This window comes from Mustela nigripes, chromosome 2, assembly GCF_022355385.1.
Source record: "Mustela nigripes isolate SB6536 chromosome 2, MUSNIG.SB6536, whole genome shotgun sequence".
NCBI classification, from domain to species: domain Eukaryota; kingdom Metazoa; phylum Chordata; class Mammalia; order Carnivora; family Mustelidae; genus Mustela; species Mustela nigripes.
In genome coordinates this window covers 30,210,440-30,236,958 of record NC_081558.1, presented here as the reverse complement: position 1 = coordinate 30,236,958, position 26,519 = coordinate 30,210,440, and the positions used below count along the sequence as shown (strand labels likewise).

The 26,519-nt window shown below is 41.7% G+C and overlaps 1 protein-coding gene across 3 annotated transcripts in view; it reads right to left on the bottom strand.

Moving 5' to 3' along the window:
* PTPRG (protein tyrosine phosphatase receptor type G) overlaps positions 1-26,519 on the bottom strand; it is a 698,789-nt gene that overhangs the window by 31,557 nt on the left and 640,713 nt on the right. For all 3 annotated transcript variants that reach the window (XM_059390081.1, XM_059390080.1, XM_059390082.1), the window contains 6 exons: positions 26,071-26,162; positions 13,604-13,695; positions 6,536-6,632; positions 1,687-1,769; positions 1,365-1,499; positions 285-419 (listed from right to left, as the gene is read on the bottom strand). In XM_059390081.1, coding sequence (XP_059246064.1) covers positions 285-419; positions 1,365-1,499; positions 1,687-1,769; positions 6,536-6,632; positions 13,604-13,695; positions 26,071-26,162 — 634 coding nt within the window. The remainder of the gene's footprint in view (positions 1-284; positions 420-1,364; positions 1,500-1,686; positions 1,770-6,535; positions 6,633-13,603; positions 13,696-26,070; positions 26,163-26,519) is intronic.

Sequence of the window (26,519 nt, the reverse complement as noted above, 5' to 3'; positions counted from 1 at the left end):
GCTGGTCACTGAGACCTAGAAGTTCATTTTTTTTTTTTTTTTTTAAATGAAGCTCTCAAGAGGAGATTAAAGAATTTAATCAGGCCAGTTAAATTCTATTATGTGCTCTGCCAGTATCTTTCACAGCATACATTGATGTCAATCAAAGGAGTTGTGAAAAAATGTTTTTTAAAAATACTTTTTTAAAGCCAAGTTGGTTCTGCGAATTGGCCTTGGTTGTACAGTAATTTTCATACAAGTTTCAAGAGCGATGCCCTGGCAGCCCACCCATATTCCTTCAATACCTTTTTCACTTTTGTATTTCTGACTGAAAAACGACGAACAGTGTAGCAGGCATGTACTTTTGTGCTCTTCAGTGTGACAATAATGTTTCCATACTCCTCACTATTCTCTGTTGGCCAATACTGATCACATTTTCGCTGCAAAAAGGAAAAAGTTGTCAGTTCCAACTGCAATTGATGCCCCATTTGTTCTGTTGGTAATGTGATCTCCAGTGTCTTGAAAACAGGTAATATCACCATGTAGTTGACCCGAAAAAGGAACATATGGGTCCAATGCCTTAGAGGTAGACATACCTCTGAAGAGTTTAACCTTAGGACAACTTTGGGTAAGATAATTTGTGAAATGGGTCTCATATATTCATGAACATCTTTTAACAGTCAGTGTACTTTAAAGAGGGCCTCAGAAAGAAACCTGTGCTTGGCTTATAAGAAATACAGCTGGCTATGTTAGGATGCTGGGCTGCCTTCCAAGTTGCAAAAGAGTCTTGTAACAGTGAAAATCTTCATTTTACCAACTGGGTTACCAAAGGTGAAATGGGGTCTCCACAGTCAAGGTGAAGAAGTAACAATCCTGAGTAACAGAATTTGAGGCTTAGCCTTTATTCCAGCCTAAGTCAGCACCATGTAAACTCTTAATCTACTAACTCTAAAATATTAACTGTTTTATAAAAAGGTCTCTTAATGATGGTCAAGGTGTTTCAACAGGGTTTCCCCTCACGCTCCTCCAAATTCTCAGTAGTTCTCCCACTGTACTATGTTTCTTCCAACTTCCCTCCTCCCTCATTGTTCACAGCTCACCTCACGTACTAGCTCCTTTATGAAATCTCAGTTCTAGAGGATGTATCCATCTTCTATAGCATCCCCATTCTAACACTCTGTTCATCCCTCCTGCCATGTTTAGTACCCTCTTGTAAGCATTCAGCTCTTTCTCACCAGACCACAAGCAAGTTAGGGGCAAGAGAAGATGCTTTTCATCTCCTTAACTCTTTATACCTGGTCAAGTTCCTGCCCTACAGCAAGGGCTCCATAAGGAGGTTTTGAATGAAGGCACATGATTAAGACATTAAACCAAGAGGCTCTTACCCTTCCTTTTTCCACAAGGTTTGTAATCATGATAATGATTCCAGTGTTTTGTTCCCAAATCATCCTCCAGAAATCTTCAAATGTAGACTTTAAAGGTCCCTGGGTGGCGATATAGGCTTTCGCTTTGTTGTAACCCTTCAAAGATGACACAACACAAAGTAAGATGAAAGCAGTATCACAGACCAGTTAATAATTCAATGCCTTCCATATTGAATAGGCTGTGGTTTTAGGAAAAGCTCTGTGCAGTATTAAAACACATTCAACAGTCTCTGTGGCACTCTTCAATTATGAGAAACAGGTTTATAAAACATTTCTGACTTACATCGACATAGTTTGCATTAATGTAGTCGCTGTGCTTAGAGTCTTTTCCTGGTAAAGGTCTTAACTTCACCCTACTGTGATCATCTATAGAGGATAAAAAAAAAAAAAAAAAAAAGCAAAAACAACATGTGTAATTCACAAACTACCAGCATTCTAAAGCAGAAAACAAGGCAAATAGGCAATGTGGCATCTCTTAGAGCACCCCAAGAAAACTTTTGGCAGAGAAATAGCTAAAAATTTAAAGATATAGCATTGAAACCCATCTTAAAAGCACAGGGCATTTCTCCATCATGTTCTGACCTGTGAGTACCCAAGAAATGCAAACCGGGGGCCGGGGTGGGGGTGTGCCTGGGTGGCTCAGTCGTTAATTGTCTGCCTTCTGCTCCGGTCATGATCCCAGAGTCCTGGGATCCAGCCTCACATCGGGCTCCCTGCTCGGCAGGAAGCCTGCTTCTCCCTCTCCCACTCCCCCTGCTCATGTTCCCTCTCTTGCTGTGTCTGTCTCTATCAAATAAATAAGTAAAATCTTTAAAAAAAAAAAATAAATAAAAAAGAAAGGCAAACCAAAGTCCTTGTTAGTTCAGGTAAAATGACTTCAAGTTTCAACCCTCCAAAGTATCCTTGTCCTGGATTTTAGAACCAAGGTCTTTGATTACTCATGGCCATGTCCCTTTTCCTTTAACATGTATGTGCAAAAGTGATTGTGATATTAAGTCCAAAACAAAATCTATTTGTTGAGCATCTATTTTCAGGAGACTCATTTGCTAAAAATCTAGTTAGATTCCCCCCTACCCCAATAGAACCTAAGTAACTGAGGAAACCAGGGCTGTCCTGAGAGTAATCTCATTGCAGCAATCTGGTCAATGATCAGAATTTAAGATTCCCTTAACCTCAGCTTATGAACATAAAAGTGGGGAGTGGGATATGCGCCTCTTGTTGCCCAGTAAAGTGAGCTTGAATTTTTAGGAGAGCAAATAAAATAAGAAGTCAAGGCCATGATTTCATTTTCTCTAGCTAGGAACAGGATGGGCAAAAGTAAATTAACATTTCTGGTTATAATTATAAAAGTTCAGTTCAAGAAGAAGTCCAATAAGTGGTTTAGCCTAGACATTAATAACCTCAGACTATTTATCGGGCACTTTTTGAAAGCCCTCTTCATTCTTGTGACTGTGAATTGCATTTGTTTTTCTGACAAACGCTCAGACGACACTTGCCATGCAGAAGGGCTGCCTACCAGAAATAGACTCCAAATGACAATCTACCCCCCAAATTATCTGAATACAAACCACTGTGCCTTAGCTCAGTAGCATGATATTGCATATTATTTTTCAGACTGACAAATAAGAATACATATTCTTCAAGTTGCAAGATTCATATTTAATCTAAAAGAGAACAAGCTCTCTAAATAGGTCAATACAGGAGGTGGTACGGTATCATCCACATATACTTGGAAAGGTGTAATGGCTCTGAGAGAAGCCTTTTCACACATTTTGTTTCTTGCACAGTAAGTCGTTTCATGACACTTCCATCCTGGCTTCTGCTATACTAAGCCCTTAATATAGGGGTAGACCAAGATGACAGGTGATGTGCCCAGGATCTGACCAGGCATCATGAACACCAGAGTCCAACTTTCTGAACTTGGGAAAAGAAAACTGCATCTAATCTGAATTTGTGAAAGTAAAACCATAAATGAACTGGTGAGAGTACAACCATATCAAACCACAGATGGTACACTTTCCAGGCAATACCAACCTTGGGTGTATCACACAGACACTGCTTTGATTTCCTCCCTCTATTTTGCCACATGCTTATCAGAAGTAAGGACTGCCATGGTAGAAAGAATGGTATGTGTGGATATACTCAAGGCACACATGTGTATGTATCCCTGCCTGAAATACATGGTTAGAAATGAGGTATATAGATGGACAAATCATAATCTCAGCAAGCTAAGCCTTGACTAGGTTGGCCAACAAATACAGTCAGATTCCATCCATTCAAAGGCTGGAAAGAAAAGCAAGGTTTGACTCTTTCTTGTTCTCTTTGTTACCTCCTCATTCTCTCACATAAGTGGAACGATTACTCTTATTCCAAAATGACTTGTGGTTCTTTTAAGACTTTACGTAGAGTAAGAACTAAAACTCTATTAGTAGATGACATTATCTTATACATAAAAATTCCAAGGAATCCACAAAAAATCACTACTAGAATAAATGAGTTCAGCCAAGGTTGTAGGATATGTGATTAATGTTAAACAACAGCAACTGTATTTCTATACACAATGAAAGATCTCAAAATTAAGTAAACAATTCCATTGACCATAGTGTCAAAAAGAATACTTAAATTCAATAAAAGAAGTATAACACAATGCAAACTATAAAACATCATTGAAAGAAATAAAAGATGACCTCAATAAATGGAAAGACATCACATCTTCATGGATGGAAGACAGTACTGTAAAAGTTAATCCACAGATTCAATGCAATGCCTATCAAAATCCCAGCTACATCTTTTGCAGTAATAGAAAAGTTGATCCTAAAACTGATATGGAAACACAAAGGACCAGAATAACCAAAGCAATCTTGAAAAAGAAGAACAAACTTGGAGCAGTCACAGTTTTCAAGTTCAAAATATACTACAAAGCTATAGTCTGTGATCAAGACGAAGTGGTACTGGCCTAAGGATAGACATGTAGATCAGTGGAAGAGAACTAAGAGTCTAGAAATCAACTCTTACATTTATAGACAGCTGATTTTCAATAAGGGCACTAAGACAATTCAGTGGGGGGAGAGAAGAGTCTTTTCTACAAATAGTGCTAGGACAACTGGCTATAAACAGCAAAAGAATAAACTTGGACCCTACCTCATATACATAAGAGTTATTTGGATAAAAGACCTAAATGTAAGAGCTAAAACCATAAAACTCAGACAAAAACTAATGTGAAATCTTCATGATTTTGGACTAGGAAGTGGTTTCTTGGATAGAACACCAAAAGCACAGGCAACAAAAGAAAAATTAAGTTTCACCCAAATTAAAATAATTTGTGCTTCTAAGGACACTATCAAGAAAGTGAGAAGACAATGCACAGAATGGAAGAAAATATTTGCCAACTATTTATCTATATAGGGGATTCATATCCAGAATGTATACAGAACTCCTACAACTCAGCAACAAAAAGACAAAGGGCAAAGGATTTGAATAGATATTTCCCCAAAGATGATCTATGAACAGCCAATAAATACATGAAAAGATATTCAACATTACTAATCATTAGGGAAATGCAAATTAAAATGACAGTGAGATACCACTTCGCACCCGTTAGTATAGTTATTTTGTGTATCCATAGATATAGGTGTATAGATATATCTATAGATACAGATATGTAAAAGCAACAAGTGTTGATGAGAATATGGACACTGGGACTCTCATATTGCTGGGGGCAATGTAAAATGGTACAGCCACTTTAGAAAACAGTATGGCAGATCTTCAAAATGTTAAACATAGAGTTACCATATGACCTAGCTATTCTACTCCTAAGTACATATCCAAGAGAATTGAAAATACATGTCTGCACAAATGTTCATAGCAGCATTATTCATAATAGCCAAAAAGTAGAAACAACCCAAATGTCCATCAAATGAATGAATAAACACAATGTGGCATATCCACATTGTGGAGTATTTTTCAGCCATAAAAAGGAACAAAGTACCAATCTAAGCGACAACACGGATGAATTCTGAAAACATCCCACTAACTGGAACAGACCCAGACAAAAAGGCCACATATTCTATGATTCCATTTATATGAAATGTCCAGAATTGGCAAATACATAGAAATAGAAAGTAGGTAAGTGGCTTCTAGGGGTTAGGGAAAAGGAGGTATTGGGAACAGCTACTAATGGGTATGGGGTTTCTTGTTGGGGTGCTGAAAATGTTCTAAAATTAGATAGTCGTGATGGTCATACAACTGTGAATATACTAAAAACCACTGAAATTCAGTTTATATTTAAATCCCCATATAAATATAAATTAACTTGAAATGGGTGAATTTCATATGGTATGTGATTTTTTAACTCAGTAAAGCATTATAAAAAGCTTTATCTATAGTAGTGTTCAAATTTAAATAGTTCAATTTAATGCACTATAAAATCCTATGGAATGTGTTCCTTACCACAGTGTTTGTTAACCATAAACACATGTGCTCCTGCCTTTAGTGTCAAGGCATCTAATATCACCCAGTGACCCAAACCCCCAATGTCTATGGGAAGTAGTATGGTAGCCATAGAAGTAGCCTGTTTCCTAGGATATTCCCTTAAGGACCTATAAGAAGAATGCTTATCTATTTGCATCCCTAACCACAAAATATGGCAGGAAGGATGAAATGCATGGGCCCCAAGGACTGGTGGTTCCATCCCTTAAGGTATAGACCACTGAAGGCATTGTACCTGGTCTCAGAAATTCAGCTTATTGATTCCATTTTCAGCAGTCCTTACTTTATTTGAAAACTTGGCTCTCCCCACCTAAAAACAATGTCTAGAGAGCCACAGGACATTCCGACTTTGGTTCCCAACATCTGGTATGAAATCACTTCATGAGAGAACCATAAAGCTCAGAATGTTTCTTTCAATCACCTCATTCTTAAGCGGAGATCCGACAGCTTAATGAAAGACTCAGGGGGCTGTAAATGTCCCCACTTCTTCCTATCCCCTGTTGAAGATGGGCTAATGAGAGGTTAGCTGTCGAGTATACATCATTCTTGGCATTCCTGATTCTGATTGCTTGGCTTTCGGCTTATCCCCAGCATGAAGATTTAATTTCCTCACAGTTGAAGATAGTTTAAAGTTTATTACTTACATGCTAAAATGTTGATGTATCTGTTTTTGTGCTTGTTATCTGGATGATTGGAATGTTCTGCAGTGATGTTCATATCAGCCGTACAGCGCTGGACTTCCTGGTGAAAAAAAAAATCAAGATTTCAAAGATTTTAGACACACTTTTGGTGTCTCACAAGAATGTAGGAAAAAAGGAACTACAGATCCAAAAACATGAATTTTCCCTAGCTGCGGCCACTATTACTTCCCCACACTCAACTTCAGAAATAACTGACAAATTCTTAACAAATGTATAAAAGACGTGAAGAAGATAAAAGGATTTCCTTTTTTACTAATTCATCAATCATCTACTTCATTCCAGATTGTGACCTAGGCATGGGGATTACTAAACATCCTATCTCTCTTTGACTATGTCATAGCCTGATGAGGTAGGAAAACATGCCACAAGATAATGCCAGTCCAATGTGATTAATAGAAAGGAGGCCTCAAGAAACGATGGTGGGAGCACAGAGGAAGGCTTCAGGCAGATCATTCCTGAGTCTTCAAGGATGAACAAGAATTTTCCAGGCAGCGGTAGAATCTCCACCAGCATTTGCAGTATGAGTGTGGACCATATACCTCCTTTTATAGCTATCAGAGCACAAATGGACTACCCTCCGTCCTGAAGTGATGCTACTGTATTAGCCCAGTGACCTGTCCTGTGTGGCTCAAATATATACAGATTTGGTGAGTTACTTGTGCACTCCTGTTTCATTTAAATTCTCCTTCTTTAGTTGGCAACTCTTCAGCTGACCTTTGGCACGACTGTAAACATCACCCATTAGCGTAATACAAGGTTGCTGTGAAGTCAAATTTTTCCACAGTGTCTTGTTCAAACCCAAGTATCGGCATTAACCGATAAGGGAAGTCATCAGCAGAACACAGCTGCTACGAAGAGCAGGAGCAAGCGACAGAAAATCATCAGGAGAAATATTTTACACATAACAGATGTAACAGAGTCTAGGTGCATGCAGATTTTTATTTCCCTCTCCACAAAGGAGATGCACAGCAAGTGTGGATGTCTTTACATCAGGCATAATGAAAACAAGGAACTGGCGGTCTTTTATATTCACAAAGCACTTCCCAGTGAGGGGTCTCTCTCTTCTCTCCACGGAGAAATGAACTCCCTGTTATCAAATAATCTAAAGTCTAAAAACAAAGGGTCACCACCCATGCAAAGAGAACACACTCATGAACTCCTGATTCTTGGAAGCAGTATGATCAATTTTTCAGAGTTGCAGACCTTCCCAGTTGTTCATTTAAAAAAAAAAAAAAAAGTTCACAGGTATTAATTCAACACAACTCTTGGGGAAAATGTATGTTTCACAACAATTCTTAATCTTTCGTTACGTTTCCTAAATGTGATAAATCTCTGCTCTTTTCTCTTCTAAAATGGTTTATGACCTATGGTTTCACAAATGTTGGTTATAAAGGGGCCTCAGGCTGCCTTTGGTTCTTTTTTGGTCTAGAATGAGATAAAGGGTAGACCGAAAGTGAGGAGTCTGATACCTTGACCTCTCCAAAACATAAACAATGCTACCTCTACTCAAAGTACTTGGAGGGTACTGGCCTTTTAGAATCGCCTTGAATGCCTGAGGCATACTCTTTTCAGTAGTTTCAAGGGGCAGAGAACTTTTGAAAATAGATTTGTTTTCTGGAAGACTTTGATTCAATCTATACATAAATTCCCGAAATTGATGACATCCTTTTGTTTCTGGATTTTGAAGGTCAGGCTTTTGGCATGGGCTGGGTTGCTAAAGCATCTTGTGTTAAGAGATGATAGCTTTTCGTCCTCTGGTTTGAGATTCACTTGGTTTATTGATTTTTTTTCCCCATTGTCTGGATCTGACCACCCTAGCTATGGACTGAGCTCAGGCCTTTATTCTAATATAATGCAATTGACCAGGACTGCTCGGGAGCAGCTGTCTGCACTGTTTAGGGCAGTCATTCAATATAGCCAATCAGACTCTTCGTTATCTAAGACCCTGGGTCTGATCCGTGGCCTCTATTTCACTTTTCCAATTATGTGAATGACAGAAAACAAAGAATAGTCATAAATAATGTTAAATCTGATTTTATGAGAACCTGAGGGGTTTGCCTATGGCCTCCTGATTTTGTCTTGTGGATAATAATGTCATCTGTAATTCCTTGCAGAACTGTTTGGCTCATTTAGATGCTGATAATATCATCTGATCCTGGAGTGGCTTTTCTCCATCAGAAACTGGCATTTCAAAGTTAATGTGATTTTAATAGGTGTTAAAACCCTCTGAAGTGACACCGACTGATGGAGTGTGGATAGCAAAGTTACCTAGTTGGCAGTCTGACCAACAGTTCAAGATTTAAGCTTCTTTGTATTTTACTGTCCATATGACAGAGTTGGAGTTCTCAAAATGAGTATCAACAGGCAAAAAATCACACACACACACACACACACACACACACAAGCCAAACGAAAACAAGAGGTGTAAAAATAAAGTAAAACTTGAACGAAAACACCGCAAGTTGATAGAATCACAATTCCTGGGACAGCAAGTGGGGGAAATCGCCTGCTGCCTGGGGTCAATGAGGTGAGAAGCTATGGAAAAGGCCCCTGGAGACCTACTGTCCTACCCTTGTGTGGCTCGATGTGCAATCATGATGGAACAAAACACACCTGGAAACCTTTCAGGTTACTCAGTTTCCCCAAGGATGTTGAGAAGAACATACTCTGGGGACCAGGTGACCGACCACGTGTTAGACTGAGTATTGACAACATTCTCAGTGTGTGCTACTGAAGGTGATCTCTTTAGGTGATGACCATGGCCTGCTGTTTGCCTTGTGACTGCCACAGAGCTGGCCTTGCTGGGTACCGGGGACAGGCCATCTTCCTGCTTCTCCTCAGGCTACGAACTGCGGCCACACCCCACGTCTTCAAATGCTGCTGCTTTGACTCCAGAAACCTCTGGATGGAACTTGATTCCTTAGCCAGGCTTTCAAGGTCCATCCTACCTTCCGTCAGCTCCTTTCCCACTCCCAGACAGTTTTACCTCCACGCTCTCTGAAAAGACCGTAGGATTTCCTGCAGCGGGTCTATAAAATACAATTATTTTTTGCACACTATTTGTAGGAATTTTGGCTCTCTCTCTTCACTTTTCATAGAAACCTCAACTATGGTTTTCTTCAGGCTAAGGGTTTAAAAATTTTAAGACATTTCAGACCCTAACTGGAGAGACTAGAGTCCCTTTCTGCCATCTTGCAGGCTGCAGTCTCATGCAGCACAACCCGTGCCCCCCCTTCTGGCAACATCCTATTATGTGTCACCAGCAACTTGGAACACTGGATCTTACATAATGTGATTGGGACCACTGATCCCTCGAGCGCATGGGCTCAGGTGGACAAAGCTTTGTTCTCCTGATTTAATATGAACAACTGGCCCAAATTTAGCTCAGCTAGAGTTAATTATAAGCCAGGCGATTCCCCCAAAGGATCTCGTCAAGGGGTACTGGACCTCTGGCCTCGTCTCTGCCCTCAGCCTTCCAACTTGTGATGCTCCTGACTGCCGCCTGTTAATTCTGTCGACCCACACGGCCTCGGAGCTCTCTCCTTTCGAAAGATAGTGCTAGCACTGTTTGGAAACTCCTGCACGAGGGCTGTGGAGGCCAGGGAAGAGTGAGGTTCGAGTCAGCCCAGGTAGCCAAGGGAACAGTCATCGAACGCCATCCCGAGACAAGGACTGATGTTATTTCCAGTGACTGCAAAATCTGCTAGAGGTATAATGTTGCCAGCTCTTAACAGTCTCCAACATTTATCTGACAAGGACAGAACACTTGCTGCCTCACCTCTAGACAAAGACTCAAAATTACCAGTGAATCGTTTTTCTCATTCTCCTCCAAGCATCAAAGTTCTGAAAATAGGACAGCTATTCACCATTTTTTTTTTCTACTTCCATCCAAGATGGGGGCAAATAGAAATTCTTCTTCTTTGACCTCCTCCGGAACTTTCTATCCATATTTAGCGTGTACTTTGCTTCGCCCACTCTGGTCTCCACCCTGACCCAACTGAAGTCCTCGAGGGCAAGGTCTCAAATTCAACTCTGTACTTTGTATTATGTCCACAGAATAGCAGGTATTTGGTGACTGTCAGTTGAATTGCCTTTCTCTCCTCTTAATGGCCACACATCGATTGTTAAACAGTATTTTTAAGTTTAAGGTGAAGTGATTAACTTTGCCTAACTTGAGGCCTGTATGCAGATGTTGTGTAAGATTTTTGTAAGTCAGATTCTCAACTCTCTGGAAGGCTCTAGGCTGTAAAGATCATGTAATGGGCTCCCAATATTTTTAGTGGGGTGGGGAGGCTCCTTATTTTTTTTCCTTATTTCCTCTCCTGCCCTCCCCCTCTCCCCACCTCTGGCTTGTCAGCTGCATGATCAGTTTTAGACAATCACTGGTCATCTCAGGTTTTTCCCTCTTCCTGTATCCGGGTCACTACAGGACACTACTTTAATGAGAGTCTGAGGGCCTTGAGGTCACACATGGGGGCTTGAGTCTGAGAGCCTGGGCTTAACACCTAACTTCTGCCATTTTAAAACTGAGCCACCCAAAGCCTCAGTTTTCCCACGGAGGAAGTTTCCTCCTCTGTAAAACGGGCACCATAGAACAGGACCCTGTTCTGAGGTAGTTCTGAGGAACAAATGAAACAATCCACGTGCAGGGCTGAGGAAATGCTGGCCACCCTTCTTCCACTTAAACAGATCTGGAAATCTGGGATTGACTTCACTACTCTCCTGCTATAATGAATGTTCTGTTTTTCTACTTTTTTAAGATTTTCAATTATTTTTAAGTGATCTCTATACCCATTGTGGGACTCAAACCTACAACCCCCAAGATCAAAAGTCACACACTCCACCGACTGAGCGCCCAGGTACCTCAGTTTTGTTTTTATTTCAGTCACACAAAAATCTCTTTTCCTGAGCTCTTTTTATAGCCTATTACTATCTCGTTTATAAAAGAGCCTTCATAATTTCTTAAATAGCCTGCTACCCATTGTCCTTTTCAGTAGAGCTGCCAAAACCAGATACCACTACTGTCATCAAATATTTCAAAATCTCCCTCAAAGAGAAGAGGCCAGTCTATTAAGGACTCGTTCTGTCTCATGCCTCCCTTTATGTTGCTGCCTTATTGCTCTTTTCAGAAGAAAGGATAGTCTTCCATTCCAAATAGCGCTGATTTTCCACCTTCAGACCAGGAGGAACTGTCAGATGACAACAGCGGCAGCACAAGGCCTGCCTTGTCCCAGCCCTCCCGTGCCGCTCCCTTCACCAACCGCTAATAAGACTTCAGCTATAAAGTTCAATATAGGAGACAAAAGCTCCTAGCCAGTGTTTGTTTTTTTTTTTTTTTTAAGGATAGAAATAGGGTGCAGATGCCCAGAATTTGTTAACAGGCTTGGTTTAGATGCAGCAAAGCCCATTTTAAGTCAGATTGAGTTTATAGAGGTATAGCTGATTATTTTGAATAATTAAATGGTGTCAAAACCAGCTGTGATGAATAGCACTGGGGTCTCAAATCATAAATAATTGAGAAACTGGAGTTGCATTTGGTCATCCTGATCAAATTCTGTTCTCCAGAGAATAAATGTTTGTCCTGAATACCATCAACATTGTTAAATGCCTCAATATTCTTGCTCAGTCATCCAGCCAACAGTCAATTGAACTAAATCACTTCAACAGCACACACATTTGCTGTCCTCATGAATACAAAATGTTTGACTTTAAACCATGTTCTCTGTACTTGAATAGGCACCTTTTTGGTAAGCATCTAACAGCCACATTAAATACTTGACATGCTTGTGTCTGTCCCATGATGCACAGGACTTTGGCAAACACATCAGCGGGTCCCTTTTGCTCTCCCACCTTTGGCTTCGGTTTTGCTCAGGGAAACAAACAAAAAACCAAGGGAAAGGCTTCCTTTAAAACCGGCTGTCAATACAATTGCCTTTATGATGGCCTCCGGGGACTCCAAATTTGCAGAGACAGAGGCTTGCGGTCCTGTGTTCATTTCTCCTTGTGCCGCCTTTCCATGACATCACTTAATCCCCGAAACCCGGTTTGTGAAAAGAGGTGGGCAGTTTAGCAACATCCCCGTCATGTCATTTCCATTTTAAAGGATCCATTTTAAAGGAAGACTGAACGAGAGAAAGGAACCGACTCACCCGCAAAGCTAGAAGACAGCTGAGCTGCCATGAAAACTTGGCCTCCTCGGCAGAACTCTTGCTGCCAGAGATGTGCCTTAGTTAAGCGCCTCAGTGAAGAAAAGGGCAGTCTGTTTAATAGCTCCTCATTGACACCCTGTCACTGCTGAACTGGCACGGAACCCAGAGCTGGCAGGGCCGTGCGTGCCGCGCTCTACCTTGTTTCCTGCACGACAGTTCTTAAAATCACAGGGCTGTGTTCGCCCACGTCTTCCCTCCACGGATTAATAGCCGCCAAGCCCGCCACCATCCACCTCTGCAGGGGCTGAGCAGGTCACCCGGCACCCTCAAAGACGGGCATCATTCACGTTCCCCCAACTTCGGGATGTCAGGGACATGGGCTCCATTTTTAAAAGCGAGGAAGCCGGGCCATCGGGGAGGCGGCGACGGGTCCGGGGGTAAGGAAGCACACTGCTCCCAGGGAGCCAGCTCCCCGTTCCTCAGACAGCAAACATGCTGCCTCCTCCATACCTCATGCAGCCCAGGGAGACGAGGCCTACCCTTGCCATGAGGGCTGCTGTCCCAGGGAGGGTTACCAGGAACACAAAACTTGGGGACTTGCCTCATTTCTCCCACTAAGTCTGTTCTTTTCTGGAAGTGCACGTGTAGGACCTGGGCAACCAACTCCTTCCTGCCTCGTCTTTTTGGGGTAAAAGAATGCCTGTCAGAAGGAGAAGTATGAAGAAAAAAAGAAAAAACCATCTCCCAACTTTTTCTGGTATTGTTTTTGTTATGCCCGAGTGGATTCATTTCAAGTTTATAAAAATCTTTATAGAATAAAAGTCAGGTTTCTAGAAAACTACTTTTCAGTTTTGAAACATACCTCAAAATCCTCGGAGAACCCATGCTGGTTATTAGAATAGAGCTCACCAATGTGTTTAACAAACTGTTTGACAGGAATGGCTTCCATGTCATCTGTGGGGATAAAATGATATTCAGAGTCACACAGAATAAACTTCGATAGAACACGTAACACCGATAAGGGATTATTAGAGACAAACATTTGATTTGTGTGAGGAGTAGACAGAATTGCATCACCCGAAGCAGATGTCCTCAAGAAGTCTCAGAATGTATTTTACTTTTCCGTCTTACTAGGATTTGGAATGCCTAGGAGCTAGGTAAAGTACATTCTTTTTTTTTTTTTTTTTTTTTTTTTAATATTCAAGGCAATTTACATCGTTAAATTACCACATCATACTCTTAACTGAAAGTCTGAACTTCCTAAGGGTACCTATTTGTCAAGAAATTTTATCAGAGCCTAAGATTTTTATTTTTAAATTGCTCTTCAGTGGGGTCCAGCTTGAACTTGGAGCGATGAAGTTCCATTTCCAGTCTCTGAAGTCGCAGCAATCTTTATACACAATTACAGAGAGATGCCATTGTACCAGCTGGCTTCGGGTACAATGCCATCTATGTTTAAGTGTTCAAAATTTTAGTTCAAGACAGCTGTGTCTACGCGATGCCAAATAATCATTTTGACTGAATTAACTGGATTTTTTGGGTGTTGACAGACTAGGTATAGATTCAGGAAGACTCCCCATTCCAATTTCTTGTGTTGTCACTTCAAGAGGACATTTGCAGTTCATGAGCGCAAAGTATCCATCTTGAGCGCATTTTCCCCGGATCTGACCCCATATTGGAGGACTGGCCACAAAACTGCCACACCCCACTAACCGGAGCTCCCCAACCTCCTTCCCTCCACCCTCCCCCGCAAATATTTCTTTAAAAATACTCCGCTGAATTTGAGATAAACAACAGACATGACATTTACTTTATTCAGAGTGAAAGATCTTTGGCAAACGCACAAACATCTAAACTGCCACAGATGCTTTTCTTAGCAAAGGGTATGAAGATCTGTATGTGTAAATGAGGTCCTACTTTGGCAAGAATGTTATAGATCCAGGCCTGACAATCTGATTTCTCTTCATCTGGTGACAGCTAACATTGACTATGTCATTCCTTCTCTACTTTCTTTCGAGAGAGCAAAGCTCTAGGGTGGCTTTTTGCATCTATTGACATTTTCAAACTTGAATCATTCTTAAGCGGAAAATAGCATCTCTTATACTTTAAGGAAGGTGACTTATATGTTCATAATCCAAACTGCTTAGCGCAAAAATGTTACTTATCAAATAGATGGTGCTCCATAAGCACCCATTCTTTCCGTGTGACCAATTAAAGACCTAATCATTTTAATAGGCCACCTTATGAAAAAAAATTGCCAAGTTATTTACAAATATTTCAGGATTGGAGAGGTTCATGAATATGCAATCATTTTGCACGCCCAAGAATTCTATAGCTCCCATAATGATGTAACCAGCATTAACAAAGCGAGCGGAGCCAAAACGTTTCCCCAGAATATTGAGCAGAATGCACAGTTCAAGAAAAATTTCCGAAATTATCTGATCAACTTCGCCTAAAATGTTTAGAAGTAAGCAAATGCTACAGTACGGATCAAGTGGCAAAGAAACGATCCGAGGTTGAGAGAAGGATTAATATGTACAAAATTGGAGTCCTGAAAAGATTTAACCCAAAGAAACCCCTCTTTGGACAACAGGCAAACTGAGTGAGAGAGATGGGACACAACCTAGCCCTGCGATCACTTAAGCATATAGACGGTGGCGTTTCCTCCCAACACATTTAGAACCAAAGATGACACTGTTTCCGACGGGGACATTGTTACAGCGCAATAGGCCAAGAGCAGCATTTATCCCATGATTAACTTAGAAATTGTAAATTCCAATAAATTTATGGTGCACACGACTCTAGTTCAGAATAAGCAAACACCTATCAGCTTCAGAGGTACTTTGCTCTGCAAAGTCAAAAACACGGCATTTTAAAAGTCAAAGCCCACCTCTGGTCACTAAAAATTGTTTTCAGAGTAACAACCTATTTTTTCCTGCCAAGCACTCAAGTCTAATATCCAAGGTAATGCCATCCATGTCCAGAAATCTGTCTGCCTGCTCTTCTCCTGGCTAGATGCAGGAAAAACCCAGCAGAGCTCAGCACGATAATCATGGAAATACATGACTCACTAGTCTCTCCAATTAGCTTCTTTACCCAAGGAAGTCTAACCACACCCCTCTGGGTTTCCAGGCACCATAGTAACATCTTAAAACTACCAGACAGACACACACACGTGTGCACATGCGAGCACACACACACGTGCATGCGGTACTGACCACCACAGGCTACCCAGTTAATGCACAGACTTTCAATCAAGATAAATGAAGCTGAAGGGTCACACATCTTTTTTTTCAATATTAAGATGAATATAAAGCTATGACTAATAAGAAGTCCTCATAGTTATACTCTTACATAGTTCTATTAAATTACTCACAAAATGAGCCATTTAATTATAAAATTACCGTAACTAGCAGACGGCCAAGCAATTAGGACAGTGTTGTGGACCTGATCTCAGTTTTTGTCTGGAAAGACCCTGTGGTGTTAGGGGACATCCATCTGAAAGATGCTATCATCTTTCTATCATACAGAGACTATTAGCAGCCACTAACCATGGGCCAGGCACTTTCTATGCCCTTTAGATGGATTAGCGTGTACTCCAATCCTCCCAATAACCCTGGGGGATAAGTACTATTTCCTTACTCATCTCACAGTTGAGAAAATAAGCTCAGAAACATTAACTGAAATCTGGACTATGGCGGAAGCTGGCCACCCAAGGTCAAGGGAGAATGGCTGTGGTCTGGGTCAGAGTGAATGGGAAACCACCAGATGAGGCATTTACTGAGCACCCAGGACTCAGCCAGATTGTAGGGAGGTGGTCTCTGCCCCAGGGCACATTTGTGTTGGAGAAGCAATGGACATCAGCAGGAGTGAGCAAGAATCACCCGGTGCAGATTCCACCGGTCACGAAAAGGATGGATCGGAGGACTCAGGTGAGAACAAACGTTACCAACGTAGTGATGGAGGAAAAAAATAGGAGCTTGCATCAGAGGAAGAGGTTTTCACTAACTACAGGTTGGATGGGAGAGGGTGAGGATATATAATGAAATGGTCTCAGGAGAGACTCAGTAGAATGAGAATCACCTGTGCTAAAGGCTTTCCCTACATTTAGCGTCACCAGAATTAGGCGTAAGGGACACTGTTCTCCTCACGTTACACACAAGGAATTGGAAGCAACATGTCCAAAGTGACCAAAAACTCAGCAAGCAGAGCTGGCATCTGACTCCTGGTGTACTGAACATGAAGCTTGTGCCCCCCCACACTGGGACACCCAATTTGTCTTCATTCTCCAAGCACAACTTCCAGGAAGAACAAGGAATGAAATGGAGGATCTCGGTTAACTAAACAGAGTGTCTTGGATAAAACATTCCTGTGTCCTTTTGTGCCAATATTTTTAGTTACAGAATTTTCAGATATCAAAGAATTGAATTAGGCACAAATCAGAGTCCTGCTGCTATCCTTAAATCACCCCAGTATAAGATGTTTGGGTAAGTCCATTGAGAATCAGCACCTTTCAGAGTGAAATTGTTATCTGACATTTTTAGTTACACTTTCTCCAAGATTTCAGCCTTTGGTGGTTAGAATTAAACCTCACCTATAAGAGGCCTTTTATTTTAGTCAACCATCCTTATGTACCACTTCTGATGGAGTCTGAAATCAGTCTTTGGTTTGTACGCACCACAAGAGGCGCATTCACAGAGGGTGACCATCTACTGAGAAGCACCAATGGTGACAGATTCCATGACGGTAAAAAAGAGCTCAAGATGATGAACGTTAAATAAAGCACTGTACAAAATAAAGAATGACGCACTGAAAATAGAGAAATAGAAAACACTGAATAGAACATAGAAATACAATACAAGTAAAATACCATATAAGAAATATAATAGAAAACAGAGAAAAGTGTTTCCCGAATCTGGCTACGTCCCCATTGTACTTGCAATCTGGAGCCAGGTAGAGGGAAATCCCCCCTATATTGGTCTAGGGTTCTAAGCTCCTTGCACATGCACATGCTCACTTTGCTTTCTCTTCCTTTTCAGGAATAACAGATAAACAGAAAGGGCAAAACTTCCCTTTATTGGGTTTTTTTTTTGGCTGTTAGAAAGAAAAAACAACAACAACAACAACAAATAAACTCAGCAGCTGAGGCTGTTCTTGAACATCAATCCCAGGGAGGTGCCGCCGAGGGCTCAGCCCGTTGTAGAGCTCCGTGGCCGCGTCTTCAGCCCGTCACTCAGTAAGGCTGTCTACGTGTCATTCCCCCCACTCCCTAGCTGTCATTTTTGTTATCAATGGTGGAAAGAACCCTCTGTGCCGGGCACCTAGGGGCAATGGTGTACGTGGAGAAGCCAGAGCCAGACGGCCTGGTGGTGTGACTTCACCTCTCTGTAATTACCTTTCCTCATCTGTAAAATGGGAATAATAACGACTTTTCACAGAGAGTTACAAAGAGTCAACAGATGACCAAAGTACTTTTAAGAGTGCTTAGCATTTTGTAAATGCTTGATAACTAGGATTTATTGTTGGGTGCTAATTGCTTTACTCGTGTGGCCCTATGATTTGGGGCTGTGATTACCCATTTTGTAGATGGGGAAACTGGCTAAAAGAGATCCAAGAGCTTGGCCAAGGTCCACTGTCTTTATCAGGTGGTGGGGCCGGGCTGACTCCAAAGCCTTGTGTCTTCTACCTTATTTGACCTCTCTCTAGAGCTTAATTTAAATATATGTGGTTAGAGAGGGCAGAAAACCATAATAAATCTTAAAAAAAAAAAAAAGCATTATTTATTTATTTGAGAGAGAGAGAGAGAGAGCGCGCGCACTGAGGGAAAGGGAGAAGCAGACTCTGCATTGAGCAGAGAGGCCTAATGTGGGGTTCGATCACAGGACCCTAAGATCATGACTTGAGCTGAAGACACTTAGCCAACTGAGCCACACAGGTGCCCTCAATCACGGTTTTTAAAGAAACTTCCTGACTTAAAAGGAATGAAATGATACACTTTGGCTTTAACTGTAAGTTTCAGTCAACCTGGAAAATTCACACTGGTATTCTGATCACATTGATGATGCCAGGTAAAATGAAGTGTTAAAGTGTTTACCCTCCTGCCAAGATGCTTAATGCTGGGAATGACTGGCTTCATATCTGTTTAAGATAATACCCATACCAGCAAGTGCGGGTACATATATAATTACCATTACCATTCCAGAGGGCCTTCCATCACCCACCCACTCTGCCACCCAGCTCTGTGAAGTTCCTTTAACCCACAGTAGTTCCTGCAACCCTATGCCAATTCTGTCTCTCAGCAGAGGGATCCTTTAACTCTCAACACAGTCCCTGGGTCCAGTCCCTCCTGCTCAGACCTTACCCCCTGCACCCCCACATCCCACAACTGGGCTCTTTACCACCCCTCTAGTGGACAGACCTGGATTTCAGGAACTCAGTCCCTTCTTGCCTGCCTGCTCAGCTCCCAGAGGCTAAGTTCAGGCCTCTTTCTGCATTTGGTAATACCTCTGTGTCCACTTAGGAAGATAAAGCAAACATAAAATTAAAGAACATTATTGGGATTTTAGTTTCCACGTTAGGGCAAGACAAGCAGAGTTTTGTCTAAATCAGACTCTCTGGATGCAGGGAGTGTTGTGGAGATTGGAACATTTTATTTCCTGCCATAAATAGAAATCTCTTTTCATTTATGACACAATGAAGTCAATAAAGAAAAGGTTTCATTATAGTCAAAAGACCAATGAATCTCCTTTGGAGATAATCTCTGTATAAATAAAATATGCCAACAAGGTTGGTTTAATCCCAAGGGTTTTAAACTGCATGTTTAAAACGCCTTTATATGCTGGCCTCCTGCTGAAGCCAGTGACCTTCAAATTATTAAGATGTATTTTAACTGCTGGAAAGGCATGAATCATTTCTGGATTTCCAAGCTACTGGTTAGCAGCAACATTTTGTTTTGTAATGCTTTTATTAGCAAGCTAGATCCTCTGATTTCCACAAAAAAAGCATTTCTAAGGACATCTGCATCTGACAATATGCACATTTGGAAAAACCCATACAACATACTCATTAATCAGGTTAATTGCATGAGCTAAGTTTTGATTTTAAAAAACTGTAATATAGTGAAAGTCTGAAAGAATACTATAATGCAGTGAAACCGATTTGTAAATGACATACGTATGTAACACTTCGGTAACTGCAATGATTGTATTATTGAAGTTTGTCCTTTAAAATGGGTATCTCCTGATCGAAAAGTCTAGATTTTTTTTCCCAAGATTTTATTTGACAGAGACACAACGAGAGAGGGGACACAAGCAGTGGAAGTGGGAGAGGGAGAAGCAGGCTTGCTGATGAGCAGGGAGCCGGGTGTGTGCTTGATCCCAGGACCACGGGATCACGAATGAGGTGAAGACAGACGCCTAACTAACTGAGCTGCTTAAGTGCCCTGAAAAGTCTAAATTTTTAAAAGTACTTGCAGATGTTAAGAATAATGTGGATCTTAAAGGAACAGTTTTACCACTTCAGTATCTTAAAAATGTCACAGAATTAAGTATTACTTAGCATTATGAGGGGACTGACCCACTAAGTTATTGCATTCAATTATGCTTTACCTTCCCGGGGAACAATGGAGAATCTATAACCATGGAACATTGGATTCTGAAAAATTGTTAGTGAAAGATTAAGAGTCAAAGCCCCTTTCATTCTCCTGCACAAGTCAGAGTTCAACTTATCTGGAAAACTAACCAACCAACTAACCACTGTTCCCATATATGCAGCAGGCACTGTAACTCCAAATTGTCCTGATGACAGAATTGATGTCACTTCTATGGTGACTGGAACCTAACTTCAAAAGCACTTCTTTAATTTCTTTCATGTTGGATAAATACTCTTGCATCCGAAAAAGAGTTCTTTCTACTGTGGTTACCCGGCCTTAGCCATCACATTCACATTCTCTAGCACTTCTGCATTTTACGTAAGTGTAGGTGAGATCAGGAAAAAAAAATGTCCTCATTCTGACAAGACCGTCTTTGCTATGTTAAATCAGGAGAACATACTGAAGATTCTAAACTCCTGAATAGCAATTCAATTCAGGAAAATTAATAACTCAGAATTCCTCAAGAATTCCTATGAATGGCTATCTCCAAAGGCCGAGTGATCAATTAGCAAAGCTCTCTTTAATCATTTGCCTATTTGATACTACTTTTGAAAAAGTTAGCGTAACTTACTGATTCTACTTGTGCTTTGGAATTTGAAGATCAGAGCTGTTTCTGCACTTAAACCACAGCAGAATCACCCAAAAGTTTCAACGTATTTATAAATTTCTCCCCATGTCATTTCAATCACATATTGAAATGTGCCTATTTTTGCACAGGGAAGGAAAGTATAGGTGGGTGGAGAGCCTTTTTCTTAGAAAGTAAGAGAACAAAAAGGACTAGGTAACAGAGGTAGAGAGGAGTTTTTGGTAAGGAGGAAACTTCAACAAAAGAATAATGAAACTATTCAGAGGGCTGTAAGAGAATTCAGCCGAGAGGCAAAAGGTCAGGGCTGGTGGAAGAACTCAGGGGGAAAAAACTACAGGGCATGCTCACATGTATTTGAAAGGTCTTGGTTTAATGAATCAATATCCAGGTTTAATGAATCAATATCCAAATGAGGGGCTTGAAGGCTTGAGATAGCAGAACCTTCGGAAGAGCCGACCAAGGGGTAGTAGAGCCATTTCCCAGGCATCTGTGCTTTGAAGCCATACAGAGGAATTTCAATGTTAGTTCCACCCTTCCCATCAGCTTGGGTGAATTAATAGGGTCTCGGAACCTCAGTTTCTGCGGCTGTAAGATGAGGCTATCCCCTGCACCTGTCTCTGTAGGACTGACTGTAGTGAAAATAATCCATGGCGTCAGTAAACGCTCAGTATCTATTGTAGGATGATGTTTCCTAAAAACAAGGTTAAATGTAAAGGAAGTTCTCGGAACAGAGCTTATTGCATAGTCCAGGGATGACCCAGAAGCTCTGTTTTGTAGCAGTTTGGTGCCTGAATTCTCAAACTTGCCCTGTTGTATCTGTAACTTTCTTAACCGGTATAATGGTTCCGAGTTCACTAGAGCAGTGGTCTGGAAGTGTCTCTCTCTCTTTTTTTTTTAAACGATCAGTTATAGGAAAGGAGTTCAAGTGATAAAAGTTGTTAAATCGCAGGCCCAGTAGTCCCGTTATTAGGTTTTGAAAAAGGATAAAATAACTGAGGTTGGGCGCCTGGGTGGCTCAGTCGGTAAAGCATCTGCCGCAGGCTCAGGTCATGATCCCACTTGCTCTCTCTCTCATAAATAAATAAAAATCTTAAAAAATGATAACGGAGCTCTAGCAGGTAGAACAAATACTCCCTATGAAGTCTGTAAATATCGTATTTTTGGAAATAAGAACAATGAGATAATTCCTAGGGTAAATCATTCAGAAGAATCCCAAGGAGGTCTCCACTAAGGAAAAGGGTTGAAAACTTTACCAGAGTGAAAACAGCCCATGAATTTGTTAAAAAGTGTGTTTTTCTTGTACTGAATTTCTTCTGCATGACACAGTTGGATGCTAATAACCAGAAGAAGCCATAAGAATAAAGAGAGCACTGGATGGTTAGAGTGCATCATAAATGACAAAATATTTTACAAATGGGACTATTACCCAGGTCAGTGGGGGTTTGTTTCCGAAAAAGGGAGAGAATGGGATTAAACTGGAAAAAAAAATTTTTTTAAAAAAGATTTTATTTATTTGACAGAGATCACAAGTAGGCAGAGAGGCAGGCAGAGAGAGAGAGAGGGAGAAGCAGGCTCCCTGCCAAGCAGAGAGCCCGACATGGGGCTCAATCCCAGGACCCTGAGACCATGACCTGAGCCGAAGGCAGAAGCTTTAACCAACTGAGCCACCCAGGTGCCCCAAAACTGAAAAATCTTTAAAGAAAGGTCATGGAGAGTAACTTCTTCCCAGTTAAGGGTGAAATGAGTTGATTTGTCTTGGCATGTTCCCCCCAGTGAAGGCTGTGCCACCTGGGAAAACAGAGGAAGAGTGGCCTCATCTTGGTCCTCTAGTTCTTGACCCTCACACTGCATAAGGGATTCCAACTCCTTCATTCGAGGCTGCACCATGTCCAGTGAGGCACAGCTGAACACCGCGGATTTCTCAGTCAGTGGAGAGTCCGGAGCAGTTTTCTCTCCATACACTTACACTACCAGTGAGTATGGAATTAGGAAAAACTCACATTTCCAGAAATGCCTTTGGGTTGTGGGTACAGTAGTTCCCCCTCATCTGGGGCTTTAGTTACCTGCACCTGTAGTCCAGACACAGGCGACCCTGCCCCTCCTCCCCATGTATGGTCAGAAGGACCACAGGAGCCCAGTGCCACGTCACAATGCCTATGTCATTCCCCTCACCGTGTCTCGTCCCATAGGCATTTTATCATCTCACACCATCACAAGAATGGTGAGGACAGTCCAATGAGATATTCTGAGAGAGACACAAGTACCTTTTATTACAATATATGGTTATAATTCTTCTCTTTTAATTACTAGTTATTATTGTGAATCTCTTACTGAGCCTGATACATAAATTCAACTTCCTCACAAGTATGTATATAGAGGAGAAAACAGTATACACAGGGTTTGGTAAGACCTGCAAGTTCCAGGAATCCACTGGGGGTGATGGAACATATGCCTCATGGAAAAAGGGGGGTGGGTGGGGAGAACTACTGTATTTATGGTGGTGATTGAACAGGTAGATGGGAAATGAGGCAGAAAACACTAGAGACACCTATCCAGCGGTGTGGCACAGCAGGCACAATGGATTGGCAGTTTATGAGGATTCTAGTGAACTGAAAATCTTCAAGTTCAAGGCACAGAGCAAGGTGTGGTGGGCCACACCAACTAAATTTGGTTCAGTGTTTGGGACAATCTTAACCTGAGTACCAGGCAAATGCTCATTCTCCACAGCTACTGGGATGAACCATACTGTGATTTGGGAAGGAAAGCTTCAACAACGGACATTTCTGGGTTATGGTTTCCCAAATGCTTTTACACATAACACCTTACCTGAGTTTTAACACTGCCTCAAGTGTGGGTAGATCAAGCATCCTTAGTTTCCAGAATCCTTTACAGATTCTGGAAACTAAGGCTCAGAGGGGTCAAGGCAGTGGCCAAAGCTTTCACAGCAGAGGCAGGGTGAGATCCTAGGTTTTCTGATTCCCCATCCAGTGGGAAAAGAAAAGAAAAATGGAAAGACAGCCCAAGAAGTATCTCACCATCTAACCTTTTAAAATGTATTTCAACTGCACAGGTACCCACCAGCTGTATCTGTCAGATGACTCAGGGCAGAGGAAAGAGAAGCCCCTGGGCGTTTTCCAGAGGCCAACACATACTCTGGGTGTCGAAGAGGAAAATGATTACACACACGTGCTAGTGCGTGACTCCTGAGCTTGGACAAAACTACTTATTCCGTGTAAGTGCAAGACTGAGGATCCCTGTCTGCTTCCTCACCTTTCAAAAGCAGGAGTGGGATTTCCTCCACCAAGACTCAAGGGTAAGGCTCAGCGAAGAAGAATGAAGGGGAGCATAAAACCTACCCCATCTGTCTGGGGAAGGATTAGCAGCCATGAAGTGATCCAGTAAGAACTCACCCAGAGGCTTTTCTGCTACCCCTCTTGTTTCTGTGTGACAAGCTTTGATGAGAGAAGGTGACCAGATTGGAGAAAACATGGCCAATTCCACCAATACCCAATGACTTCACATATACTGACACATAAAGGTCCAATTAACTTCCCAACCGTAACCGCACCTAGCGAAGGTTTGTTTTTTTAATATTTATTTATTTGAGGGGCACCTGGGTGGCTCAGTGGGTTAAGCCGCTGCCTTCGGCTCGGGTCATGATCTCAGGGTCCTGAGATCGAGTCCCGCATCGGGCTCTCTGCTCAGCAGGGAGCCTGCTTCCTCCTCTCTCTCTGCCTGCCTCTCTGCCTACTTGTGATCTCTCTCTGTCAAATAAATAAAATCTTTAAAAAAATGTTTATTTATTTGACAGAGAGAGAGGGCATGCTCACAAGCAAGGGGAGCGACAGGCAGAGGGACAGGTAGGAGCAGACTCCCCACTGAGCAGGGAGCCCGATGCAGGGCTCTATCCCAGGACCCTGAGATCCTGACCTGAGCCGAAGGCAGACGCTTAACCCACTGAGCCACCCAGGTGCCCCTCATGAAGGTTTTTCAACAACAGAAACATTCTGTGGCATGAAGAGAACGACTATACTTCTGAGCTTCATAGATACAGCCTTTGGGGAACCCGAATAATGCTTTGCTGACATGAATTCATTTATTCAGAGAATTAAAGAATGCTTACTATGTGCCGGGGACTAACTAGCACCAAGGAGACACCCACTGGCCTTTATGAAGCTCTTGTTGTAGGAGGAGAGGACAATAAACCAACAGCTACAATACATGGCATATCGGACGGGGAAGACCCTTCTGGAGAATGAGGGAAGCTGCGGGTGGGTGGGACGCAGCCCTAGGCGAAAAGCAGCGCTTCTGGTTACCAAAAAATAATGTCAGGAGGGTGGATGTCGGACATATTGAGAGACAGATATTTACCAGCACATAAAGAAACCCACAGGAAGAAAGTTCAGATTTGGCAAAAAAAGGCAGAGACGCCAAACGAACAAGCTGGGGCCGTATTCAGCTCCCACATCCCATCTACCACAACGAACCAGCTGCCGAACTTCTCAGCGGCACCTGCCGGGCCACACTACATCGTATTCCAACCAGTCCCGACCCCCAACACCAGCTGAGTGTTTCCCCTTTTTTACCCAAGGACCCATGACATGAGTCCTGGACCAAGAGTGTATCCCTAGACTTCCCCACAAGTTGCTAAGAAGCAAAACTTCCAATGCGAAGATAAAGTATTTGCAGAGGAAGGAATCTCAAGAGAAACCTCGAGAAAACCTTATCACAAATTGTGATTTAAAAAAAAAAAAAAAAAAAGTAAGCGCAAGTTGCCTATCAAAATGAAACCCGGTCCAAGAAGACTGCAAATGATCTTTGCTTTCCCTTTGTCTGCTGGTACTTCCCCTCCCTGTCCGTGAGTCTCTCCTGTATTAACTCATAGCTATTTGTTCCTCTTAAAAAGAGGACTCCATCACAGTGCAGTTATGTAAAGAAGAAAAGATTTCATTAAATCCCCCTTAGGGAAGGATCTCTGAGGGCAAGCTTTCAAAGGCTAGGAAAATAATATTTTGTCATGGGTGTCACACAAAAGTACCAACAAAAGAGGAAAATGATTAGCCCGCTGGAAAGAAGAGTGTGTCTTACTTACCCGGAATAGGGATAATAGGGATACTTTCATTGGGGACGACCCGAGGTGAACTGCTATCTTCCACATAGAAATGAGCTGTCTGAAAACATTTCCTGTGCAGCAAAGAGAAAAACATGCAAACAGTGAGACCAGAGAAATACACTTGGAGTTCATTTTTTCCCATTCTTCCTTCACAGATTTTACCAGCTTTAAATACCACACAGCACTGAGTGCAAGCCCATGGAAAAGTAACAAGATTTAAGAAGGACAATATTCCATCTATTGGAAGAATCCCCAATAGCCGAAGAATATAAATATATATATATATACATATGTATATATGTATTATATATTTTATTATACCATATCTCTCCTGAGAGTTAAAAGGAGAAAGCTTACTAGTGAACTGCTCTAATCCACCAAAACTTGGCATCCACAGAGCAAAATTGGCTCCACACACTGTTAGGATG